At 49.0% G+C, this 24,486-nt stretch overlaps 14 protein-coding genes across 14 annotated transcripts; 5 read left to right on the top strand and 9 right to left on the bottom strand.

Moving 5' to 3' along the window:
- Positions 1-10: 10 nt before the first annotated feature.
- Positions 11-1,825, bottom strand: P153DRAFT_371623 (uncharacterized protein). The gene is made up of 3 exons (XM_033669301.1): positions 488-1,825; positions 150-390; positions 11-94 (listed from the first exon to the last, which is right to left on the bottom strand). Exons 1-2 carry the CDS (start codon positions 1,649-1,651, stop codon positions 241-243), a joined length of 1,314 nt encoding a protein of 437 aa, XP_033517813.1. The 5' UTR covers positions 1,652-1,825; the 3' UTR covers positions 11-94; positions 150-240.
- P153DRAFT_162431 (uncharacterized protein) lies at positions 1,768-2,271 on the bottom strand. The gene has a single exon (XM_033662273.1). It carries the CDS (start codon positions 2,135-2,137, stop codon positions 1,883-1,885), a length of 255 nt encoding a protein of 84 aa, XP_033517814.1. The 5' UTR covers positions 2,138-2,271; the 3' UTR covers positions 1,768-1,882.
- Positions 2,272-3,109: 838 nt separating this feature from the next.
- Positions 3,110-5,336, top strand: P153DRAFT_401902 (MFS general substrate transporter; the record flags this gene model as incomplete). Its single annotated transcript, XM_033671949.1, has 4 exons — positions 3,110-4,330; positions 4,387-4,620; positions 4,674-4,896; positions 5,010-5,336. Exons 1-4 carry the CDS (start codon positions 3,468-3,470, stop codon positions 5,334-5,336), a joined length of 1,647 nt encoding a protein of 548 aa, XP_033517815.1. The 5' UTR covers positions 3,110-3,467.
- A 271-nt stretch (positions 5,337-5,607) lies between these two features.
- P153DRAFT_391515 (uncharacterized protein) lies at positions 5,608-6,447 on the bottom strand (the record flags this gene model as incomplete). Its single annotated transcript, XM_033671072.1, has 2 exons — positions 5,608-6,139; positions 6,188-6,447. The coding sequence occupies 2 exons, from the start codon at positions 6,445-6,447 to the stop codon at positions 5,608-5,610; spliced, it is 792 nt and encodes a 263-aa protein (XP_033517816.1).
- Positions 6,448-6,759: 312 nt separating this feature from the next.
- Positions 6,760-8,715, top strand: P153DRAFT_371625 (class II aaRS and biotin synthetase). The gene is made up of 5 exons (XM_033669302.1): positions 6,760-6,831; positions 6,887-7,711; positions 7,784-8,058; positions 8,120-8,445; positions 8,499-8,715. Exons 2-5 carry the CDS (start codon positions 6,887-6,889, stop codon positions 8,591-8,593), a joined length of 1,521 nt encoding a protein of 506 aa, XP_033517817.1. The 5' UTR covers positions 6,760-6,831; the 3' UTR covers positions 8,594-8,715.
- Positions 8,716-9,022: 307 nt separating this feature from the next.
- P153DRAFT_328234 (uncharacterized protein) lies at positions 9,023-10,501 on the top strand. The gene has a single exon (XM_033665352.1). It carries the CDS (start codon positions 9,151-9,153, stop codon positions 10,258-10,260), a length of 1,110 nt encoding a protein of 369 aa, XP_033517818.1. The 5' UTR covers positions 9,023-9,150; the 3' UTR covers positions 10,261-10,501.
- A 256-nt stretch (positions 10,502-10,757) lies between these two features.
- Positions 10,758-11,834, bottom strand: P153DRAFT_361992 (uncharacterized protein; the record flags this gene model as incomplete). Its single annotated transcript, XM_033667047.1, has 1 exon — positions 10,758-11,834. The coding sequence occupies one exon, from the start codon at positions 11,832-11,834 to the stop codon at positions 10,758-10,760; it is 1,077 nt and encodes a 358-aa protein (XP_033517819.1).
- A 663-nt stretch (positions 11,835-12,497) lies between these two features.
- P153DRAFT_361993 (uncharacterized protein) lies at positions 12,498-13,188 on the bottom strand (the record flags this gene model as incomplete). The annotated part of the gene is made up of 2 exons (XM_033667048.1): positions 12,498-13,117; positions 13,179-13,188. The coding sequence occupies 2 exons, from the start codon at positions 13,186-13,188 to the stop codon at positions 12,498-12,500; spliced, it is 630 nt and encodes a 209-aa protein (XP_033517820.1).
- An 883-nt stretch (positions 13,189-14,071) lies between these two features.
- Positions 14,072-15,295, bottom strand: P153DRAFT_253307 (ISP domain-containing protein; the record flags this gene model as incomplete). Its single annotated transcript, XM_033662739.1, has 2 exons — positions 14,072-14,480; positions 14,538-15,295. Coding segments are annotated over 2 exons (1,167 nt in total), but the record flags the coding sequence as incomplete, so codon positions are not given.
- Positions 15,296-16,074: 779 nt separating this feature from the next.
- Positions 16,075-18,198, top strand: P153DRAFT_361995 (uncharacterized protein; the record flags this gene model as incomplete). Its single annotated transcript, XM_033667049.1, has 7 exons — positions 16,075-16,103; positions 16,152-16,295; positions 16,344-16,681; positions 16,738-17,205; positions 17,254-17,386; positions 17,436-17,751; positions 17,806-18,198. The coding sequence occupies 7 exons, from the start codon at positions 16,075-16,077 to the stop codon at positions 18,196-18,198; spliced, it is 1,821 nt and encodes a 606-aa protein (XP_033517822.1).
- Positions 18,199-18,356: 158 nt separating this feature from the next.
- P153DRAFT_391522 (uncharacterized protein) lies at positions 18,357-19,085 on the bottom strand (the record flags this gene model as incomplete). Its single annotated transcript, XM_033671073.1, has 4 exons — positions 18,357-18,536; positions 18,584-18,756; positions 18,810-18,867; positions 18,930-19,085. 4 exons carry the CDS (start codon positions 19,083-19,085, stop codon positions 18,357-18,359), a joined length of 567 nt encoding a protein of 188 aa, XP_033517823.1.
- Positions 19,086-19,357: 272 nt separating this feature from the next.
- Positions 19,358-20,738, top strand: P153DRAFT_303854 (fructosyl amine: oxygen oxidoreductase; the record flags this gene model as incomplete). Its single annotated transcript, XM_033664546.1, has 3 exons — positions 19,358-19,477; positions 19,526-20,493; positions 20,546-20,738. The coding sequence occupies 3 exons, from the start codon at positions 19,358-19,360 to the stop codon at positions 20,736-20,738; spliced, it is 1,281 nt and encodes a 426-aa protein (XP_033517824.1).
- A 154-nt stretch (positions 20,739-20,892) lies between these two features.
- Positions 20,893-21,988, bottom strand: P153DRAFT_401911 (uncharacterized protein). The gene has a single exon (XM_033671950.1). It carries the CDS (start codon positions 21,711-21,713, stop codon positions 21,300-21,302), a length of 414 nt encoding a protein of 137 aa, XP_033517825.1. The 5' UTR covers positions 21,714-21,988; the 3' UTR covers positions 20,893-21,299.
- A 304-nt stretch (positions 21,989-22,292) lies between these two features.
- Positions 22,293-24,368, bottom strand: P153DRAFT_380066 (putative FAD-containing monooxygenase; the record flags this gene model as incomplete). The annotated part of the gene is made up of 7 exons (XM_033669902.1): positions 22,293-22,657; positions 22,746-22,910; positions 22,964-23,928; positions 23,987-24,056; positions 24,108-24,206; positions 24,267-24,286; positions 24,331-24,368. The coding sequence occupies 7 exons, from the start codon at positions 24,366-24,368 to the stop codon at positions 22,293-22,295; spliced, it is 1,722 nt and encodes a 573-aa protein (XP_033517826.1).
- Between the last annotated feature and the right edge of the window lie 118 nt (positions 24,369-24,486).

A 24,486-nucleotide genomic window follows, 5' to 3' on the forward strand; every position in this document is an offset into this window, starting at 1 on the left:
GGAGCTGACTGTCGGGATGAGTCCACACGGATGCCCATTCAGTTTCAGGGGAGAGCCATTGTGCGCGTGAGAGGTGCTGTTCCATGGCCCCGGGCTGCTTAGCGTCAGCGAAGACGGACTCGGTATAGGTGGATATCAGGCTGCAGTACCTGGCATGAAGAACTTCTTCATACGTCGTCGTAATTTCCGCTAGACAGGGAGGCGAGGAGATGTCCAGATGTCGGTTGGAAAGTACGCTTCTCACCTCCTGAGAGAATTGAGAGACGCTTTCATACGGGGATCGAACGATTGCATGAGACAGTGGTAGCAAATCATGCTCCATGAAGCCCTCCCAGTCCATTTGTGCCCAGGAAGACGTCTCGAAACCAGGGAGGAAGGCAGGAGTGCTGACTTCAAAGTCATGGTTAGCATCCAAGACGAACTGCTCGTAATTTCGAGTTTGACCAACAGAATGTTCATCCCAGAGTGTGCCGAGCTGCGTGCGTACCTGCGAGTCTGTCCGTTCCCAAGAAGATGTTTGTGTGCCAGGATCAGTAACAATAACGTTGGCGTCGAAATCGAAGGCAGCACCCAAATCGAAATTCTCGTAGGCAAGAGTTTGGTCATAGAGTTGATCGGTCAACGGTGTGTCGAACTGCATGTCTGAGCCCGTCGCTTGTGGGGGAGTAGAAATTGCAGTGGTAGACGGGAGAGACGACTTAGACGAAGATCCTGCCATGTTGTACGGCGAGCTGTACTGCACGTCCTGTATATCCGCTATGCTCGGGGCGACCGAGTCCAGGAATGATTCGTCAGCAGAGCTGATCTGGGGTGATGAGGCATCGACATCGCTCCTGCTGACAAGTAGGTTATAGCGATCGCGACACAAGAGGTGCATATGAAAGTGAGCCGGTCTCAAGTCACGTAAAAGAGTGCCGTCAACGTCCACTGGGATGCGGCCGTCTTGGTTGGAGACCCACTGAGCCTCAAGAGCTTCATCAGGAACGGCAGCGGCCAGTGCGACGAGGTCAAGGTCGCGATGAGGCTGTAGCGGAGCCTCACTTAGGCTCTTGCATCGAGAATTCTTCAGGCTGAGACAGTGTCGAGCAATCAGAACTCTGTTCAACCGCGGGCGGAAGTCTTGGTCGAAGCAGGGATAGCGGGTTGCACAGGCCCGGAGCATGTTCATCTGGACCTGCGTCGATGTGTTCCAGCCGTAGTAGTCGACAAGGCTGGGAGACCACAGAGCAGCGACGATGGCAAGGTTGCGCAGACGGTTTGACTCATTGTACACGCGGCTCCGGCTGTTGCCTTTGCTAGTTTTAGTTTGGCTGTCGTCCCTGTCGTCCCAATCCCTGCGCGATCTCGTGTTCGCGCGGTCCGCCAGAGCCAGCAGCTCATGCCATTGCGGGTCAGTATCAACTTCACCATGTAAGGCGCGCGGACAGGCTAGGCGGGCAACAGTGGTGAGGGTGAGGATGCGCGTGTCGACATGCTCCTGCTGGCAGAGAATCGCATCGCGGATGGCGACATAGGTGGAAGCGGGAGCGCGGGTGGCCCATGCACGATGGAGTTGTTCTAGCAAACATGCCGTTTCGTCGTCGAACGTGAGCGCCGTGGCAGCCTCAATCTTACTTGGCGTTGTGCATGGCGGGCCCTCTTCCGCTGCCATGCCCGACGCCTGAGGGAGGCAGATTTTCCGTTTGTACGTACTATGCACGGACGTCTTTGGAATTGAAGCGGCTTTGCTTTGGTAAAGGTCTGTGCGCAAGGCTGTGCTGGACCCCGAGAGAAATGGGGATAAGCCAAGGAGAAACGAACGATATGTTGGAAAATATGTGACGGCACACTCTCGTACAGCGCTAAGTTGGTTATGAAAAACGATTCTTATTAACAAGTAAACTCAGAAATTGCGAAGCAAAGCGTCAAGAGTCTTAGCTGTGTATTGGTCCGATTCAATAGCTAGACTGCACGCGTGAATTACGCTTACTTGCAGGCTCAAATCCGAGTTCAATCGCGAGCTTGACGGTGGGCTTAACCACGAGCTCGTCGGTGGGCTCAATCGCGAGCTCAAATCCGAGCTCAAATCCGAGCCCAAGTCCGAACCCAAATCCGAGCTCAATCGCGAGCTCGTTGGTGGATTCAATCGCGAGTTCATGGATAGGCTTAAACTACGAGATCACGAAGTTTCGGCTCTATTCTCAGGCATATCAACTTTCGCATAAAGTTTGGCTGTCCTAAAGAAGCGAATACTTCCTAGTTAGAGCTGAGGTTTTGCCGGCGTTTCTCAGAGCCCAGATCTATTATTGCTACGCTTCGCTCCGCAATTACAACACGATCCGAGAAGCGAGTACATAGTGATTCGATTGGCCGCTTGCACCTGAATAGGAAGGAGGGAAGGCTTTCTGGTTGGCATCGGGGGCCTTATGGTGGGTAAGAATGAGGCAGCAATACCGCGTAGAAGGTTCAAGAGGTTACAGCCTTTAGGGAAAATGGTTTCCATCCTCAGATATCTTAGATGTCTGTCAAAGTATGAGTCAACGGTATATTGGCTCACTTTTCCATACGTAGTTAGCTGAGATGATTTACGCTAGCAGGGGCTAATGACGTCTTTCCCAGAGCCTCGGATCGCCGCTAACGGCCGGCAAGCTTGTCGCCTTGTTCCCTGCAGCTGTGTCTAAACTGTGCCGCAAGCTTAGCAAGGCTTTTCGTGTTTTAGCTTGGTGGCGTGCACGCATGGTTTTATCTGAATATTCGTTCTTGTACAGTGCGTCGCGTGCTATTAGGTTCTCTGCACAATTGCGGCGCAGAATTTGTATTATTCCACCAACTACAAAGGATCACGTCAACGCTACTGCATTGTCAAACTGGTGTCGCAGGCTCATGTCTCCTGCCTTATTTGGGCACTGATCCGCATGATAAAATGTTTGCCGCCAGCAGCTGTGCTTACTTACGATCATTCTCGCACTTGTGCATCTTTATGGCTAAGTGTCGAAAACAAGCAGGCAAAAGGGTCGCACGAGACTTGGATCTTGCTACCAGGGTACACAGACCACACCTCGACGTCCTATCGTGCCTTCACGCTTGCTGACTGTCGCGGGATCTTTTGCGAATTCGCTGTAAAGCCTACCCTATCCTTTTGCGTACCTCGGTGGGCTCACATCAGAACCGGTGCCAAAGCAGAGCGGGCCAAAGCGAGCCCACAATTGCTTGTACGACCAGATCTCGCTAGGCCTCGCTGCTGCGTGCAAGGATACAAGCATTGCCTGCATGAACCGATTTTGGCGTCCATCATTAGTTCATAAAGGGATGGCACAAGCGAAGGTCACATCTCAGCCGCTAGCCAAGACTCCGGCAGGCAAAGAGAACATCTACCTGGGCAGTTACTAGTTGCGTTTACGCACAATCCTCTCTCATAGCAAACACTCGTGCTTCTACACACGTCCAAGCGTCCGTCAGCCCAACTACATCTCACGCCGTAATTGCGTATGTCTATCAAAGGCGACTCGTCCTTGCCAGATTACACTCAAAGGATGACCGGCGACACGCCAGCTGTTCAGCTGCAAGTCCTCGCCGCCTCCGACGGAAAACCCACCACCGCGCCATTCACCGCCTCGTCTGAAGACCCACCGAGCGCAGACCATTCCTCCTCTGAAGCACTCGGTCATAAAGTCGTCCTTTCCACCGGCAGGACCGTTATTGTGGTCACGCAGCTGGTCGGCGTGCAGCTCTTCACCAGCTTCTGCAATGGTATTGTCGTCATCGGTCTGCCCGCCATCAGCACGGCCTTGCACATCGAAGCTGGTCTCCTTCTCTGGCCGACTTCTGTCTTCTATTTGACTGCTGGATCATGTCTAATGCTGGCTGGCTCCATTGCTGATGTTATTGGCAACCGAATCACCATCTTAGCTGCAAATGTTTTGTTGGTTGCAACTGCCATCGGCTGTGGCCTTTCTAAGACGGGAGGCGCGCTTATAGCCTTTCGCGCCCTCCAAGGTGTTGTGAACGCTATGGTTGTTCCTGCTTCTGTGTCAATCGTTTCAACGAGTGTTGAATTTGGAAGACCCCGCAACCTCTCCTTTGCCTGTCTAGGATTCTCTGGGCCCCTTGGCTTCCTGCTAGGCTTAGTACTTGGTGGTGTTATGATAGACCTGGTGGGCTTCCCGCCAGCGTTCTATCTCGCTGCTGGTGTGAGTTTCGTCTTGGGAGTGTGTGGTCTGTGGGTGCTGCCAGCAGATTCACAGACCAAGGTATCGTGGAACACGCTGGGCAAGCGACTTGTCTACGACCTAGATTGGGTTGGCACCCTGATTGCCAGTGCCGGACTAGCAATAGTGTCCTACGTCTTGGCGTAAGGTTGCCCCTTATTCCTTGAGAAGGAAACATGCGAGACTGACGACATTCCAGGATGCTATCGGCCGACATTCACAATATCCGCAAAGCTCCTCAAATAGTGTTGCTCGTCATTGGACTTCTCTTGGCACCAGCCTTTGCCTATTGGATGCACTTTCGGGTAAAGCACAATCGCCCTGCGCTGATTCCAAACCACCTCTGGCGGAACACCACATTTACAAGTATCTGCATCATGATTCTTTTTATAAGTGCTGTTAGTAATAGCATGGAGCTGTATAGCAGTTTGTTGTGAGTTTTCGAGAACCTGACGCATCTTCGCGACTCGCTAATCAGTTTCCTAGTTTCCAACAGGTTCAAGGCACCTCAGCCTTAGGTGCGTCGCTGCGTATCCTTCCAGCCCTTGTGACTGCCGTCCTTATCAACGTGTCAACCGGTTTCTTCGTTGATCGCATGCCAGTCGTCTTAGTGGTACTTGTCGCTGCAACTCTATCTGCCATATCGCCGCTACTTATGGCTGTCGTCGACCCCGACTGGCCCTACTGGTACATGGCCTTTATTGCACAGGTACGTGGCACAATGCCCTTGAACAACCACTCGAACTCGTCACACCCTGCATCACGTGTCTTAAATGCCATCATTTTCAAATCAGCCGATATCTGCTTACTCTCTTGTTTCAGGTCCTCCAGCCCATATGCCCTGATGTACTATTTACGGTCGGAGTACTGATCACCTCGGCCGTCTTCCCGGCGAAGACACAGGCTCTCGGTGGAGCAGTGTTTAATACTTGCTCTCAACTTGGTACTTCAATTGGATTGACTATCACAGCAGTCATTTCGGATTCTATGACAGCCAAATCAGGTTACACGGACAATTCATCCCCAGCAGCGCTCCTGGAAGGCTATCGCGCGACCTTCTGGGCATTGTTTGCATGGACTGTCGTTGTCGTCCTCGTGGGCGCCGGTGGTCTACGAAAACTGGGGAAACTTGGTAAGAAGCAGGAGTAAAACACGGAAACCTTTAGATCATTTTCTGTGTATTGACATCTGTCACAAGATATCACGCTCCCCAATCACATGTTGGCCGCTCCCAGGAGCAGGAGAATCTTCTCTCCGAGCACTTTACACGTATATATAGCTGCTCTACTTGTAGTTACTAGTAGAGTAGTGATCTGCACAATAGACCACCTGATTCTACCATCTCCAGCTCTATGTTCCTCCACAATATCACCTACCGCATCTCCTTCTCTTTTCCTTGATTTTACTGTCCCCCTTTTTCTTAAAAATCGCTCATTCCTTCATTCAAATCGTACATGACCAGATTAATCTCCTTTGGACTCTGCACAACCCGATGCGGTGGCGCATAAAACTTCCCCTTACTCGCCTTTTGCAACTCATCACCAACATTCACAATTGGCATATGTTCATTTACCTCCACCAAGCCCCATGCTTTCGTCTTTCGATCCTGAACCTCGAGAAATGGCTCGTCATAATACGTAATCGTCAGAATATCCTCGTCCAAGTGGTCTCCAAGTATTTCCATTCCTGCGCGAGCGGATGCGATTCCAAGACACATGTTCGAAGCGCCTGGGTTGGTGGAGTCGGAGTACTTGTAAGCTTCGAGAGGAGGGGAGGCTTTTGTGCTGAGTTTCTGAGCGATTTGTCTCAAGACGGTATCGTTGAAGGTGAAGAGGGAAGAGATGCGATCTGAGACGATCTGGAGGTCTGGAGGCAGGCGGAGAGTGTTGGAGAGGTGTTGTTTGCGGGACAGTTTTAGACGTTGGACTGAGAGGGCTTCGAACATGTCGAAGCTGGGAATACTGTCAGTTTCGTGTTTGAACCGTGGTTGCGTGACCTACCCTCTGGATGGATCATCATCCGCATACTCCAATTTCTGTTCTGCATCTCGGCTGAAGAATTTGCGCTGAGCTTCAATGAGGGAAGGCATGTCATCGTAGGCGCCTCCGCTTGCGGACCCGGTCTCAAGGTCGAGGAAGAAGATGCCGGACGTTTGGCTGATTTCCACCAGTTTACAGATTTCCTTTGCATCGTTCGCTTGGAGGGCGGAGTAGTTGACGACATCAAGCGAGGTCTTGGGGCCTGGGTAGGAGTATGCCATTGTTGTTACAATTTTGTGTGATTATGATAGCACTTCAAAATTCGATTCGTGGATGCTATTGATCAAAGAGCGCTTTCGCAGATTCAGAGACTTTATACGTAGCGACGACACTTATATCTTGCATTTGTCACGCGCTCATCCTCTACGTTCCGACCATTTGACCTTCGCATATGATACAACGCTAACTTGCGACGACTTCAGGGGTAAGCTTGCAGGCCAAATCCTTCGGGACCCTCTTCATGTGGATATGGCCAAGCTCAGCTGGGGATATAACTAGGCTGAAAGTACTTAGGGATTTGCAGACTACTTATAGGTATTTCAAACGCAGATGTTTTGTAGATGCTGTCTTCACTTTTTCCTTCAAAAGTTCCGTCTCGTATCAACGTACATTTGTGGTCATCGAATGCAAGAAACGTGCTATCTCACTAACAACACACAGATGCCTACCGTAGAGGATATACCTCCAACCTCGAATGATCGGAATGGGACAAGAGTTGGTTCAATCGTCGACGGAGCCTCTGGGGCAAAGACTGGCGTATCGAAAAAGCATCTCGTCGGGTTACCAGACATCTTCGATGCCCGCGTCCATGCCGTGAGCGGGCATGATGTCGACCGAGAAACTACTATAATTCAGCTCCGACTCCATGGCCGGTTCATCGATGCACTGGTTGACTTGTCATTCACCGATTCAGCAAGCGTTGATAAATCGAGGAACATCGCCCCGGAGTCGCTGCTCCGTGTACTGGCTTGGAGCACTCACAATGCCGACATTGAACCAAATGGCTCTGAAACGAATGACAAACTCCCTACGACTGTTAGAGTCCACAGACTTACCATTCTGTCCAACGCAAAGCCAGGTATTTTCCGCGGTGTCGTCTCTCACGGAGCCCCCGGCGAACCATTTGGGGAAGTGGACTTAAACGCTACGCTCAACGATCGCCTGGATAACCGACTTCTGGACGTCCGGGTCGCGGCGACGAATGCCATCTTTAGACTGTCCTCGGGCGTGCATGAACTTGCTGTTCAGTATATGTCAGCATGTTCATTCCACTTTGTTCCGACTCCGACCTTGATCAATTATGAGTTCCCGGGTGAAGAGTGGCTGCAATTCGGCCTTCCGTATTTCCATGACAGACCGGCGTGGTTGACCCAGACTGGAGAGGTGCATTTGGGCATGGCGCTTTCTGCAGATCTTGAACGAGTGTATGACTTGCATACCGTGTTCCGCCGGGAAGAGGAGATTGATTCAAGACATCTTACTGAGGTATACAATCTTGCGTTGTTCGTCTCTGAGATCGCGATTTGAACACCTGCTGATGCTCCGCTGCCGATGTAGTTCACAATGTTGGAGGCCGTTTTCAATTTGAAGAACGACTGGCTGGAGATTCTCGACTTCGCCGAAGGTCTGTTGATATTCCTCGTTCAGACTCTGCAGGAACGTGATAAGTATCTCTCTCTCATACATACTGCCCAAACACTGTATCCCATGGCAGGAACATTGAAACTAGGGCTTAATGCAGAGGGGAAACTGTTGCGCCTCACATTCGTCGAGTGCAAGAAGATCCTCCGGGAAGCACTAAAAATGCAGTCGGAGGATAAAGACGACCTTACGTGAGCCATCCTTCGATTATGATCTACTGCTCCTGCTCTTACTAACGAACCTCATCATTAGGACCGCAGAAGAGGCAGCTCTAGGCCGCTACCTCGCGAGTGAAGCATCCGAATATGCACCACCCACCGATCTTTTCGTTGTCACAAACTTTCCTCGCCATCTGCGTTCTTTCAGCGTCCATCCGTCCGCTCAAAACGACTCCGAATCATTCGATGTTATTCTCCGTGGCCAAGAGATCATCACTGGCTGCCGATTGATCAATGAATTCAACGACTTGCGTAGAGCCATGACGACTCGCGAGCATCCTATTGACCCGGACTGTGATGGGTGGCGACCGTATGTGCAATCTCATGAGATTGGTATGCCACCATGGGGTGGATTTGGATGTAAGTTGCTCTCCTTGCGAAGTGAGACTGGGGTGTATTCTAATTGTGAATAGTGGGCATGAACCGTTTCGTTCAGGGGTTGGTCGGTTTGACGGATATTCGCGAGACTGTCTTGTTCCCGCGTGATGCCAAACGTCTTTCTCCTTGATAGAATTTCTATTCTTAAACTCGATGAGCATATGGCTTTAATGCAAGGTCCTATATCAACGTCAGGAGCAGGTCGAAGCACAGAGGTTAATCTCATGAATGTCTTATCTTGGTGGCCAACAGGTATTATAGGCAATTATGTCCAATACAAAGTTATTCTATATGTCAAAAGATCTTGTAATTACTCTTGAAGCTGAAGTATAGTAGTGTTATAGACAGCTACTAATAAAACCACTGACTGTAAATAGTACTAAGCCTATGTACGTATCAGCATAGCCAAGATCTTGTACTTTGAGCTTCTGCAAGCTGGCAGGAGCCAAGCAATTCTTACTGCAGCTCTCGCTTACTATTACGTCACAATCCTACGTCATTAACAACTACGTGTCGGTGTGTCTTTGGACTGAAATATGCGTTCCTATATCATACAGCAGAATCGGCCTGTCCTGCTGTTAGGGTTTTAAGAGCTGGACATGCTATATCCGACCGTTGTTGATTTCAATCTTGTTACTCATCGATTATCGCGCAATACAGTTAAAGGAAGTAGGCAAGGGGATCACGATGCATCTTTGTATTCCATGTGATCGATTTTTCGGCAGCGAATCTGCATTGGAACAGCACCAACGGGATGCAGTTGTGCATGCAGAAACCTTCAGATGTGAGACTTGCGATTGCGGGTACAGCAGCGTGAAAGGACTCGAACAGCACCTGAAGGACTCACCCGCGCATACGGAGACGTTTGATTGCAAAACTTGTAAACGCTCTTTTAGCAGCGAAAAAGCACTTGGACAGCACCTGGAGGATGCGCCTGTCCATGCGGAGACCTTCAATTGCAAACCATGTAATCGCTCTTTTGGCACCAAGCAAGCGCTAGAACAACACAGCCGCGATTCACCAAACCATCGAGAAAACCCAGAAATCCCGGGAGTACTTTCCTTGGAAACTATTTCATCGCTCCGAGATCGCTCGTCTCTGACGCCAATCGCCCGTGTGCGCGAACACAAGAGTCAGCGAAGTCATCAGGCCACCTCAGACCACGCCCAGGACGTGACTTCCATGCCGAATAAGCCAACGCTGATACTCAAGGAATCCCTTCGAGCCTTTGCTTCGCCTGATCAAGATCCGAGCACCACACAATTCAAGGGGAACAGGGCGAGCAAGCCTGAGCGGCTACATGAGAAAAAGACGTCTTTCATGTTTCCCGCACTCCACCAGAGTGTTGCGGATGCAGTCGCGCCGGAGATTGCCTCGACATGGTTCTACGAAAACGACAGCGACGACAATCTGGAGCACGAATACCAAACCAGCGTCATGGGAAAGTTTACGTGCACTTCCAAGGCCTGTAGAACACAGCAATGGAATAGCAAAGTGGTAGCAATCTTGATAAGGGGATATGCTCGGAATGGGTACAGTGCTGTTGTGTTCAATCAGAGATGCAGAGCTTGCGACCGGCTGGGAACCTTCACGCTCGATGAGACCTCGTATGTTGAGCGAATTGCATACAGGCTAAGAGTGTGGGCAGACGTACCGGTTGTACAGACAGTCTACGTCTTCATGAAACGCCTGCCACATGAATCGGAGTTTTGCGAAGGCTGTAAGAGAGGCGTTTGTCGGCAGAACCCTGTCTCTGCAGCGTACTCGACGAAGCGAGGGCAGTTCCGCGAGCGTTAGCTCGAATCCATGGCCATACCAAGCTTTTCGTAAAGAGCAGCCTCGAAAACGAAGATATTGTAGGAATCATCAAACGCTTACATAGACAACTTGTGCTAAAAGTCGAGCAAGCCAAAAACTGTCGCTTTATAAAACTAAAGCGATATGATTGTCTTAAGAATGCCAAGTCACTAAACTGCTCGAAATATGAGATTTATTAGAGATGAATTCTGAATGTTGAAACCGCGCAGAGACTGCCGACTGTGTTACTTAGTCAACCAGGTAGAAGACGTTGTAACATACACGTAGGCAAAGACATAGTACAAGAACTTCTAGGTATCCCAGGCGATCGTGAAGTCGACGGGTATGTAAGGCATCACATTTTGCCAACTAGTTATTTTTCAGTCAGAGCTTCTGTGGTCTGGTTGCAAGATTTTTCTTATTCACTTCCGTTATCTATGCTAGATACTCATGCTACTGCGCATCTGTTATAGCTAGCGGTCTCGTGCTGTCCAAGGTTATGCCGACCGGCATTTGTCTGACGCCGAGAGTCCTGCTGGGCATCCGGGCATAACACTAGCACTACTTGCGTGATCGCTACCTCGGAAAGCGGCAATAGAGCCCGAGCCTATAGTACCCTCCACATTTGAGTCGTAGATCTGAATCTCAGCGCCCCAGGTGTTCGCCAGGTCAGGGTAATAACATTGCACATCCCTGTCCATCTGTTGGTAATCCGCGTCTGTGTTTAGCAGATACGTGTTCTGCGAATCATTAAAGCAGTCGGTGAAATCGATTCCGCCGTTGGTAAAGTATTCGTCCTGGTACGTTTCGCGCTTGCCGATGGTGTTCGGGTCGCTCTTGTGGCCAAAGCCAAAAGACATGACAGCGTGATCCTCCTCGTAAGCAGTCATGGTGAAATGCATACTTGTATTGTGATGGTTATACATATGGAACACTGGCCACATGGTACCATTGGCCAATTTCATGCGAGCAATTCTCGGATGGTGGTGCGGGATGAAACCATCCAGAGTGAAAGGTAGCTTGAACAGCTCACTAAGTTGGGATTCTGCTTCAAAGATCATTTCGTTGCGTTTCCATCCAATAGAAATGCTGTTCTGAGCGAGTTTGTCGTGGATGATTTTGACTGTAGAGGCACCATGCTGGGCCACGCCGATAAAGGTGGCCGCTGTTGAAATGGCACCCCAGATACAAGTGGCTGCATCGAGACGGCTTTCTGTGAAGGATTTGCAACTGGTCGCTAGTCCATAGAATGCGAACACTTGGTTCGTCACCCAGAAAGCAGCACCAAGAAACCAAGGTATGGCTCTTTTAGTGACAGTGTTCCCATGGTGCTCAAACTCGTGGATCTGTTGCTCTAGATGGAGGACGAGGTCTCGTTCTTTGCCCATCTGGATGGTGAGGTGCACAAATGCAACGAGCACGATTCCCATCACTACGGTCAAAAAACCCATCATCCTAACAGCTTGCTTCAGACGGCCGTTATTGCGGTTGAGGGAACGCCACATCGTTGTAGTCTGGCTGCCGCCTAGCAACTGCTCTTCCGTGCAGCCGTCAGTTTCGTAATGTTTCTCCATTCTGCGCCAAGGTCGTCGTGTAGAAGAGTCTGGTTTGTGGCCGACAAAGAGATATAAGCACGAATGGTTGCTGAGGCGAGATGATGAGAAGTATGAACTCAGGGTTTCAAAAGACTTTCGGGCATTATATAGACAAAACATTTCTCTCCTAAACAATGGGTACAACACTGTAGCGTGCCGAGTTGCTCGTTGTCCACCTTTTCTGCTCCAACAGAGATATTGTTACCCACCTTAATCGCCTGATGTGGCCTCTATCCGTACAGCTCCCGATTGGGAAGTCAAACTCATCACACTATTCAGGCTCTAGGAACGCAAATGGATGAAAGAATCCATATCTAGAGGATTTGGCCCCATCCTTCACTGCGAAGAAATATGGAGACTCTTCCTAGCGTCGCCTACTACCCGGTCGTTGGATGCAGCTGTTACATAAACCTCTATTTGTGCTAAGTAGGTTGATTCCTGCTCGGAAGTCGGGACTCCGATGCGTCTTCGGGCTGCTGAAGATGGGTGGATGCTGATGAAAGGAATGGAGGCTTGTGACAGTAGTCCTAGTCACCACTGCGAGAACCTATGACATTCAAGATCACCTCCATCGCTAAGAGCAACTTCACAGCCAAAACTGGTCTACTTACCAACATAGACTAGAGCTAAGCGGCTCAGTCGCTATTTATTCTTCGCTTTCTCCACTAATGTGTTTGCGTCTTCGAGCGTTGTCATGCTGGTCAAATCCGCCAATGCAGATAAGAGGTCCTTTCCGGTTCCACCTATGTCTTCCAACACCTGCAAGAGATTCTTTGTTTTTGCAACGATCCCTTCGTTCTTCCATTTCATCAATAACATAGCTGGTTTGAGAGCAGTCATGGATCTCTCCTCCACTAGATAGAGTTGGTGATTTGGCAGAGACGCGGAGTATTCGAGCAAGCTTGAGCTCGATGCTGCTTCATCCTTGTCACTGTTTCTGCTTTGTTCTTCGGCGAATTGATCCCAGCCAGCTACTACGTAGGTGATTGTGATCTTGAATCCAAGCGGCAGTTCTTCGGTGCATGTTACCCCATTTTTCTGGCTGCTTATAGCCGCTTTGTAGCTTGAATCTTCTGATCTAACGATGAACTGAGACATATTGGGTTTAGCATCCGTCTCCGGCCGAACTGCGGTGGAGGAATGCGGCCAGAATATCTGTGACAGCATTGAATGATCGTGCAGGATTTGAATGACGTCTTCATCGTTAAAGCCCACCGGGAGCGGATACTTCTTTTTGCTGCCCTGTTTGGATGAATAAAAATCTGAATACTTGTCAGACATGTCCCAGGACTGCGATGCGGAGGTCGGCGAAGGCCCACGTACAAGAAGTCATTGGGTTATCCTCTCTTATCTTTCGAAATCATATCCAGCGATTCCCTCTCACCTCATTAAATAGCAATGGAGGAGCTAGAGGATGTTTGGTTGTATGCTCAAGATTGGTTGAAATTTATATTACCTGCGTTTGGTCTTCCAAAGGATACGTCACATGTGAAGTCAAACTGACAGAGAAGCATTAAAAATATATGCTTTAGCGGGAACGACGGCAGCCGCTTGGACCTTAATTGAGCCGCTCGTCATGCATGCCTGCTTCCTTGTCTGTGCTGGTCTGTGCTACGCACAAACTCTGCGTAGCATCCACAATAGCTCTTGGATCTTTTTACTAATTTCTTTGTTCTTAGTTGGTGTAAGAAGAAGAGCTTCCAAAGATCTACTATCTAATTTCAACGATGATGTTGATGTTCTCTTCGAAAAAATCACTGCTGGCATCCACAAAACTGTTTAAGGCCCCCGACATGGTGCGCCGACGTGGAGTTCAGCTGCAGAACGCGGAATATTGACCCACAAATAAAGGACGTCAAACTCACCAGCGCCTTGACCTTTTGATCCTATTACGGGTCCTGCTCTCCCCATAAATCACTGTTAGACCCGCGCGTAATCGCCGAGAGGTAGTGCTTACTTCCAAGATTGAATCAGGTATGGTTTCAAGCTTTCATCTTTGATGAGTTGGGTGTACAAAGATCCACCGTGCATATATCGGTTACATACAACTCTCTCCGCCTTCTCAACTTTTCGCCAGCACACACTACAAGCCCAGCCAAAATCTCCTGAATTTCTCAATCGCTTTCACATGTATGGCGAAACAGTAGCACTCTGTGTTGCAATCAAATCGCTGCACGGACTTCTGTGGGTTTGGGATTCCTGCATTGATCATTCTTCTACCAGTCTAGCTTGTCGTCGGGACATGTCAAGCCCGAGCAGAATGTCTCATCTTGCTCAACCCCTGCAGCTATTTTTGGCAGAACCTGTCGAGCGGGCCATATTTCACTCCCCAGTGTCTTTTCGCGCTCGTGATGTTGCCGAAGTAAGCTACGAACAGTTTGCTGCACAAACAACGGACCCTTTTCCATTCTCGAATGCATCTCTCCACTGATATATACCCCAGCTTCATGGTTCTTTTGTGTGTTCATGCAGAGCCACTTATCCTCCGTCAAAACCCGTTTGAACATGGAGTCAATCGCTTCGAACTCCTCGTCGGTGGCATCCTTATGGCGATACACTTCATACTCCATGGAGCAATGCCGGGCTGAAGTCGGGACGCATCTCATCATGTAGAAAAAGTGAGGCCTATTCTTTGTCAGTCCATCTGATGATGCTCGCACAACCTTAAATCTATCAACTTACGTTACGGTCATGCAAGCATTAGGAAAATAGTAGGTGCTGCGAACTCTCATACCCTCATCCATAGCAATGCTCTCTGCGTTAGTGAAGTGTTGGATGTGTCCGCCATTTGTAACGACCGCGTACAGCTTAAGGTCTGTGATGCCAGCTACGTCTGGGTGAGCGGTCGGGCAATGATAGCATTCATTGTAGTTGTCGGCTAGCGCCTTCCAGTTGTAATCACCGCCCATCTCCCAGGTGTGATCGAAGCGATAATCATCAAAGTTGAAGATATCCATTCGAGGTTGCGTGTCCACCCCTGCAAATTCATCTTCCCATTGGATCTCTTTTGCAACATCCATGTTCACCCATATGAAACCTTTCTGGTCAATGTGGACGTTCACCGGTAACAGACCATTCTGGGTCTTGTCGAATCCTTCCATCTCTTCGTATCCTGGTGCTTTTGCCAAGTTGCCCTTGAGTCCATACGACCAGCCGTGGTATTTGCAGGATAGAATCTTCGCTCGACCTTGGGACTCCGTCACAACAGGAAAAGCCCGGTGTCTGCAGACATTGTGAAACCCGTTGATGTTTCCGTCACGATCCCGACACAAGAAGAAACGGAAGCCCGCTTCTTCGAATTGCACAAAATCTCCGGTAGTCGGAAATCTGTGCTTGTGTGTGACTAGAATCCATCTCTTGGAGAATATAGCTCGTCTCTCAAGCTGATATAGGGCATCAGATCTGTACCATGACGATGGGAGACTCCGCGACGTAGTGGTGGTGCGGTCCTCATTAGAGGATTTTGTGTAACCAAGGAGCCTCCAAAGATATTGGCTCATGATGTCAATAAAGCAAAAGACTCGACAATATAGGACATGCTGCTTCGACTTCTGCTTCTCCTATATCCCTTCATATTGTGGTGGTGGGTTGTGATAACGAGACGACAGTCAAAAGCCGTCCACGTGACCGGGAAGTCCCGGTCAGATGATCGGACATTTTGGCCGGCATTCGCATTACGCTTATCGCTTATCTGGCTTATCGCCACCTCGCTATCCAGCACCCAAACCGTCGCGCGGTAATTTCCACAAGCGCGGGATCGTTTGGCCCATCGTGAACAGCTGTGGACAGCGGACACTAACCCAGTTCTTGAGCATCTTGGAATTTCAGAACTGGCCTCCCAAAGAGACATTCTCTAGATGGCAGGAACCCAGCGACGTGATCAAAGTCATCCATACCTTTCAACGATGCGCGCAAGACAGGCTTGCGAAAATTGCCGGTCCGTGCGAACCGAAATGACAGCTCCCTCAACGACCTGTGATTAACGCAAGTGCAGTCGCAAGAAGTCAAGATGCTCAGGAGAGAAACCAGTCTGTTCATGTTGTGTGCGCTTACGACAAAGATGTGTGTATGCAAACCACTGTCGAACCCGCGCAAGGCCAGAAGAAGAACCCCACAATGTTATTGATACAGGTGCTACCAACGATGTAATGCATGTCCTCCACATTTGCGCCTGCCACTCACAACTTGATAGTCCAGTCGCCTCAGCGCAATTGAAAGCATGCTAAATCAACTTGCTGCCGCAATCGAGTATGTGTGAGATCAAACGTTCTATATTTAGCACTGACAAGTTGTCAGTCTACAGCGACCTTCTGCACCCAGCGAGCCTTCCATCTACCGTGCTCTCAGTGATGAGCCTTCGACCACACAGTCGTCACGGGATCCGGCAACCCAATCTTCACCGACATTCCCTGTCGCTGAGCCAAATTCAATGCATCGATGGTACGGCCTTTCAGCGACACAGCTGCCACTGGCTAATTTTCATGGTAGCATGCAAGATCTACAATTGCCAGAAGCAGTCATCTCTGAGGGTATTGAGCTGTACTTTGCAAACCACTGCAATCAGCCGTGCCCCATTCTGGCTTACTCCGGTTTGCTTGAGCCCAAACCAGGAGACCTTTTACCTCCGATAATCTTATATCCAATGCTCGCTCTCAGTTTACGCTCGTGCGGCCATTCTTTTTTCAGCGATAAAACAGAAATACGGGATTGTCTAACCAAGTTAACACAGCTCTCATGGGAGCTCCTCTGCAAGGCATACTGTGCGTTCGACATCGACGATGCCTACTTTCAAGGGCTTTGTCTTCTGGCGCAAGTAGACTCTGGAGGTAATTTGATACATGAATTCGAGATTGTAGAGACCAAGTAATGACTGATTGTGCAGATGGAAGGTCCGATAGAGCCCGTGCCCAGGTGGCACTTGGATTGAGACTTGCGCAAGGAAGTGGTATGTTAGGTATCAACTCGCTCAACGGTCTCGAGCTCGCCGATCGAGCTCGTAGGCAAGAGATCGTATGGTCACTTTTTATGTTGGATAGAATGCTTCTGGGAGGAAACACAAGAGACCCTTCGAGTCCGATCACAGCGTTCGAGCTCCCTGTGATACAAGGCGGCCCTTCCCACCCGGATATCCTTCCCCAACTATCTGAGGTGGACATCTCACTGAGCTCCGTAGAATCGGGAGTGATCGTTTCACCACAAAGTGCCGTATGTCTGCAAGTTCAGATCATTCGGATTTGGGAGTGCGTTATGGCCAATATTGCCCAACCTCCATCGAGTACCGATGTGCCACTATGGAGACATGACTCGCCTCGAGCCGCAATCTTGACAAGACTTTTAGACTTCCAGATGAGTGAGTTCTTTTGTCCTTCTGTGTGAAAGAATCTGACCGGTGTCCTAGGGTGTGAAACTGCGGGCCACAGTTTATCGTGCACAGGCTCACCCACTCGAGTGCTGGAAGAACCAGGCTTGGCGAACTACTTCCTCATATGGTTGCGGTTTCAGCTGATTCATTGTGTGATCAACTGCTGCTTGTTCGTATAACCCAAGCTATGATAGATCGACTTACTAAAAAGCATCCAGAAACCACCCTTTCATCATACACATCAAAACAATAAAACTTGAGCATCGAGTGCCCTTGACCTTCTTGCAAAAGTCCTACGAGTTCTCTTTAATCCATGCCAACTGGGTCTTCAGACTCCTCAATGACATGGATGACGCAGGCTTGGTGCTACATGACCCCTTCATTGGTCATATTGTCGCAATTGCAGCATCTATACACCTAGAACATACTATAAGCCAGTATCCCACAGTCGCTGCTTCTGCGAAACAAAAGTTTGAAAAATGCTTGGGTTTCGTGAGGGGACTTTCGCAAGAATGGCCAAATATGCAAGTTACTGTACGTTTTTATGCTTTCTGCGATAGGTCCCACGAGAGAGCTAATATCTAGCAGGCTTCCCTTCTTGAACAACTTCAACTGCGAATCCGCCACCGATCGAATATGAACTCCGTTGAGGAAGAGTACGATGGTGCAGCCCCACCCAACGGGGCTCGTCAAGTACACCTTGAAGAAGAGGATTTGCAGTTGATGTGGAGACTGTTCGACTTTGCTTCAACATCTACCAAGTTGCACGCAGATTACGCTCTAGACGAAGAATGGGCCCCTGACATGACCATTATACCACAGAATGCGGATGACGTACCAATTGATATGGACTTCCATATTCCTAGAAATCCACATGCATCCACCGGTATGCTTGTTCAGGCGACGAACTCGAGCATGCCGAATATTGCAGTCGGGTCTATTTATAGCTTTGGGACTTTTGATATTCCATATGGCGATTAGGATTTACTTGGCAAACTTTCGCTCGGTTACTCTCCTGCGGGGTTCAAGTCAATTCGTCTATACACGGCATTGGCGGTAAGGTGAGGGTGAAATATATTGTACCTTGGCCCGACCCCTAGTCATCGTTTGTACAATGCCCACGCCACTCCGCAATCTTTTCACACCTTCACGCAATAATTTTTGCTGTCAGCTCGAGCTGCCTTCCAGATCTGACACAATGGGCCGTGGAGACCAAATACAGGATCTGAATCAGGTATGGCCACATTGTTAATCTCGACAGACAATTCTTCCATAGATTCGTCGCCTTCGCAGTGGTTATTTCGCCATCGCGGAGCTGCCTTTAAAAAATCAGTTAACGATCAAAACCTTTTGATCGCAGATTTACCTTAGGATATACGCCAATGTACCTATATCCGTCGTTGGAGGATAATGATCGGTGCGATACACCTGCTGGAACCACAACTACATCCCCAGCAGAAACATCGACTTCAACGCCGTCTGTTCCCGCGTCTTGCTTAGCTCGCCCAAGAGCTAGACGTGAAGTTCCTCGAATTATGGCTGCAGGATTGCAATTAGATCAGGAAACGTGATTCTAGCATTCTCATTCGTACCATAACATTCATGAGTATTTGGATGAAAATGTGGTATCTTTATCTCTCCCCACTCGCCCTGATTCGACGTCAGCGTGAGTTCAAGTGCTATTCTTTGCCGAAGAGGCTGTCTCAGCTCACTCTTTTTTCCCAGTCGTTATTCTCGCAAAATTGCTTCGCGAGCTCAGAATTTATAGAGGCCGGGAGAACATTTCGGTAGATTAGAGCTGGCAGGATACTGTTTGGAACGTTGGTAGTCTTGGGGAGGGTGTACTGCTCCGGCCATGTAGTAGCCATGGTGCCTGTATTCTCGATGATGCGAAGCTACTTTTGCTGTTGTGCGCGGATCGATGTCAAGGAAAGGCGGGAATACAGTGTCGACTGGCACCTTTAGCGCCGGCATTAATCCCGCATCAATCCCGCATCCGTTTCCGCCTCTTCCAACATCTCCGTGCCGCATCCGCTTTCAGGGCCTGCATAACAATCAATGTATGTTTTGTCAAGGATTTCTTTCTCTTATACAGAAAGGGACCCTTCAATCGATACATGAGTAGAACCGGAACCTCATCATGCACACGAGCAGTCGTATTATCATAGTCGGGGCGGGCGTGTTTGGCCTGTCGGCAGCACTTGAACTGACCCGCAAAGGGTACAAGAACATCGCGATTCTGGATCGTCATGTACCTCCAGTCCGTACTTTTGTTCAAGACAAGTGAAAAAAGCTGATCCCAATCAAGGTCCCCGATGGCTCCAGTGTAGACATCTCCCGGGTAATACGATTCGATTACAGAGATGCAGTTTATGCCAAGATCGCGAAGGAAGCGTACGATGTCTGGCATTCTGCTCCGGAGTTCCAGGGCATATTCTTTCCTAGTGCAAACGCATTTATCGCTAGCAAAGCGTACGGAAGATCCCACGTCGACAAATGTAAAGATGTACTCGACAGTTTAGGTCTCCCTTGGGAACAATTGCCGGACCAGGAAACCATCAAAAATATGTTTCCGATGCTGTACGGTGACAAACTTCAGTCAGAGTTGTACGGGTATTGCAATCGAAGTTCAGGATGGGCTGATGCTCAAAAAGCGATTGCATTTCTACGTGATCAATGCATTGCGGGCGGAGTATCTTTCATATGCGGCACACAAGGTACCGTTGTAGCTTTTCAAAAAGACAAAATGACTGACAAAATCCTTGCGGCAAAAACGGCGAGCGGACATGATGTACAAGGAGATTACTTCATCCTCTCTGCCGGTGCTTGGTCATCAAAGCTGGCTCCTATGTACAACTCGACAATTGCTACTGCACAAGTACTAGCTTTTATCAAGCTGACTGCTGCAGAGGTAACGGCCCTCAAGAGCCTGCCCCTATATATCGATTACGATTCTGGCTGGTTCTCCTTTCCACCCCACGAAGAGACCGGGTTGTTGAAGATCGCAGTACATGGCTGGGGTTACACAAGAACGACAGACAAAGACGACCTTTCCTTACCTCCAACAACAGTTCGAAGCAGACGTACAAACTTCGCCCCAAATGATGGCATTGCTAGGTTACGCGCTGGTCTTCAAATAACTCTACCTGCGTTGGCAAATCGAAAATTCGAGCGTGTAGCTGTCTGCTGGTACAACGACACTCCATCAGGCGACTTTATCATCGACTACCATCCGGACCACTCGAACCTATTCCTTGCCACAGCCGGCAGTGGCCAGTAAGTCTACTACACCACGCGCGCGCAAACACACTTACTGACAGCCTGAAAGTGCGTTCAAGTTCCTACCCGTGCTTGGTAAATATATAGTGCAAGGATTTGAAAACTCTCTGCCGCGCGATCTCGCTCAAAAATGGCGCTTCAGAACTGAATACAAAAACAAGGAGGACACCTTCCATGGCGATGGAAGTCGCGGTGGTCCGGCAAGGCGAGAGTTCACGACGCTAGAGAAGTCGCAACTGTGATATTATATGGAAGAGACTTTTCGGCAATCAACAATGAAGTATCTCATCCTGACAAACGACGTAAAGTGATAAATGAATACTTGTGCGCAGATAAGCCCACCTCCTGCGCATTAATTTCACACAATTCAAGCTAGCGAATCATGCAGTAGGCCTACTTTCATTTTACTTTGCTTACCATCTTGCACATGTATCTCCAGAGAAACGTGAAATGCTGTGATGCGCTATTCCAAAGGATGGTTTCTTAAGAGACATTTTGACACTGTACGTTTGTGCGACGCTGCTTGTTATTTGCTGAAAAATCTAGTTTCTGACAGCTGAAACGATATCAATTCTCGAACGAATAACCCGTTGTCTAGACTTCATGTTCATAAGACCCAGAAGTTCTTGTAGAGGGAGGGAGTCCTGCCGGAACCCTAGATCACCTTATGGCGCCCGTATCTTGAAATTTGTTGTGTTCAATACGCTCTTCATCATTTGGGGGTGACGTATGCGTTTTGTGTAGATGTGTAACCCGCCATCTCACACAGATTGTGTCGATGCATATTTATCTAACATCCGCAATTATTCATCTTCGTTCCCGTCCTCATCCTCGTCCTCGTCCTCTACTTCGCAACCCATTAGATTATTGAATAAACTAATAGCCATGGTCTTAGCCTCTTTTTCAGAGACCTTTGATCCACCTGCTCGCTGTGCTTTCCAGGAGATCTTAACAATTGTGGCCCAGTCTTTTGCCTCAGTTTTGGTTGGATCGCCAGCGGCGATATCAAGCGAAATTTCCTCACGAGATGTCCATCCAAAGTAGATGTGGACGGTGATGCCTTGCGCGTCGTCAGGCGCGTTAGTTTCAATTAACCACTTGTCCTCCATAACTCGCGGTTTATAGCCTTTCAGCATGTTGTTATAGTCTTTATATGTGATAGTGCAACCCCATTGTGCTACTGCCGGCGGAGTTGCGAAAGGGATATTATTCGACATTGTTGTTTGCAAGCCCGAACCGGATCTAAAGGTGGGTCTGCTTCGATAAATGGAGCGGGAGGAAGGTTTTGATATGACACGAATGTGCTCGGTTTGGTGGTAGACGCCCGATACAACAGCGGGGAGAAAAGCGTATGCGAATGGCCTAGAGATAATAGAGATGGGTCGTAGTCAAATGCGACGCGAACAATGATGGTAATCGAACGTTGTATGAGCTCCTGGAACAGGCACACAGGAAAGATTAGATAATAGGCTGATTTCCTCTAATAAGTAAGATACTGAGTCGGTGGGCAATCGTGGGGCAACGGGCGGGCAATAGGCAGCCCGCTGAGTTAGCAGTTACGTAATAGGTCACGTGCTAATCTCATAATGTGAACACGGGCACTCGAGAAGATGGGATAATTGGTTGATTCCTCTAGCAAGTGAGATGCTGAGTTAGTGGGCGATCGCGGAGCAGCGGGTTCTCCTGTAACCTTTCATCTCACATAGATGGTGTCGACGCATAAAGCACATCTGGACTATCATTGAATAAACGTGGAAATGTTATGAAACATTAAGTGATCTACCTCATAAGGACCATTACACACTCGTCAATCCGCTGCCAATCCTTTCGCCGATGTTGTCGCTCAACTTGTCGCCTTGTCCGGAGCTCAAGATGCTACTGTGCCCATTGCGTACGTCGTTGCCTATGTCATCTTTTGAATCCTTGCGATGGCACTTACTACTGCTCGAAGGTTCCGGCAACAGCGGCCCGTGTTTCAGATAATGGCTATGATCACCATCTGCACTTTCAACAGCCGACTGTCCCTTACCCCACATCCTATACCTTCCACCAAGATAGGTCCAATGCCAGTCTTCCCAGCGATCCTGCTCCAATACCTCTCTGTAGTGCAGGCTACTTCCTGGCCAGACAGCAGTCACTTTCCCATTATACCCGCGTTTATCTGTCATCGTTGTACGTTAGTAGGAAAGCCCATATCTTCTCTGGGAGGGCCACGAGGGAAACAACATGAGGAAAAAAGGCAGACATACACCAACTCGAGCAGTTCCCCGTCCACACAGCGTCTTTCATGAACTCTTCAACCTGATTATTGAAGTCATCCTGGGCACCTTTGTCTGGGTCAAATGTGGCGACACCGAAACTATCGACACGCTTAAGAAGGCGAACGACAAAATCTGCCATTGCTTCGAGGCTACCTGCGAAACTATCAGCCTGGAAAACTGTGTATTGGATCAAGCTTGGTGCCTACCTATCAAGCTGCCGTTTGCGACCGGGCAGTTAGGGCCGAGCATCGATAGATAATTCGGGAATCCGGCGCACCCAAGACCCAAGTACGACGCCGGATCATCTCTCCAGAGATCTCGCAGATCGATGTTGTTACGACCGAGTAATGGAAACCGCGGACGAAACGAGGTGTTGAAGCCGGTCGCGGCTATGATAACATCGGATGCTTCAATCCCGTCCTGCGTTTTGAGGCCCTCGGGCTCGCACGATGCGATAGGATTGAATATGCATTTGACGTTTGACTCTTGAAGGATGCGAAGGAACGGTTCTCCTGGACTGATCCTGCGACAGCCTAGTTCGTAGTTCGGTATAAGCTTCTCGCGCAACACAGGATCCGCGATGCGGTCTTCCATCCACGATGCCATTTCCTGGCGCTTCTGCTTCTGCGTTGAAGAGTCTTTGTGGAAGACAGGAAAGAGCATGTTGTAATAGCTTTCAAAATCCTTGCAGCGCTGCAAATATTCATCGTCGGAGGTGTCCGCGGCGCTTCCGAGTTCTTGAAAACTTTCGGGTAGTGTTGTGATCCATGATGGGGTTCGAATGTATACCGAGAGCTGTTTCACCAAGGGTTGGATCTGTGGTACAACTTGTACAGCGCTTGCTCCTGCTCCAATGACACTTACTCTCTTTCCTGTTAAATCAACTGAATGATCCCAGTTTGCTGTATGTATCAAAAGACCTTTGTAGCTATCTAGACCACGAATATCAGGGTACTGATAGTGGTTCAAGATCCCAGAAGCATTAATCAAGAAGTCAGCCTCTCTTCCAGTGGTGAGAATGCCGTTGCATTCTGTGTCAACCATCCACTTGCGTTTGTGCTCGTCCCATGCACATCTTTTTACCGACGTGCAAAACTCGACGCGTTCCCGCAAATTAAAATGATTGACCACTTGCGAAAGATACTTTTGAATCTCTCCAGAAGACGCGAATCTGCGAATCGAGTCCTTCATTAGCCTTGATCTGAATAAGCCTGAGATTGAGCACGAACAAGGTGGACCAGTTCTTCGTTGGTGCAAAGGAATATTGATAGATGTCGCTTGGCACATCGCACGCACAACCTGACGAATTTAGTTGTCTTTGATTCAAGTCACATTTATCTTGTTAAATACCTGGATACGTATTCTCCAGCCATGTACCTCCGACATCATGGTTCTTTTCCACAATCTGGAATGTGTAGGCGTGTGACAAGTACTTTTTGAAGTGATGTGCTAGGGAATAAAATTTGAGTTTCTGTGATCATCGCGTCCTGTGACAACGCTCTAGCTTACCTAGTAAAATGCCAGAGACGCTATGTTCGTCAGCGATGTTATTGCAAATCATAGTATAACTGACCCGGCCCCGATGATCAAAATGTGGCGTTTCTCCGCCATCGTTTCATCCAAAATCCTCATTTGCCGACGTTCTTTTCTCGAGGATTGCAAGTTGTTGACGGGGTTGGCTGCATCTCAACCACCAACAGCTGGCACACCGAACCATAGATTCATTATC

Source organism: Dothidotthia symphoricarpi, assembly GCF_010015815.1.
Source record: "Dothidotthia symphoricarpi CBS 119687 unplaced genomic scaffold P153scaffold_31, whole genome shotgun sequence".
Classification (NCBI taxonomy): Eukaryota; Fungi; Ascomycota; class Dothideomycetes; order Pleosporales; family Dothidotthiaceae; genus Dothidotthia; species Dothidotthia symphoricarpi.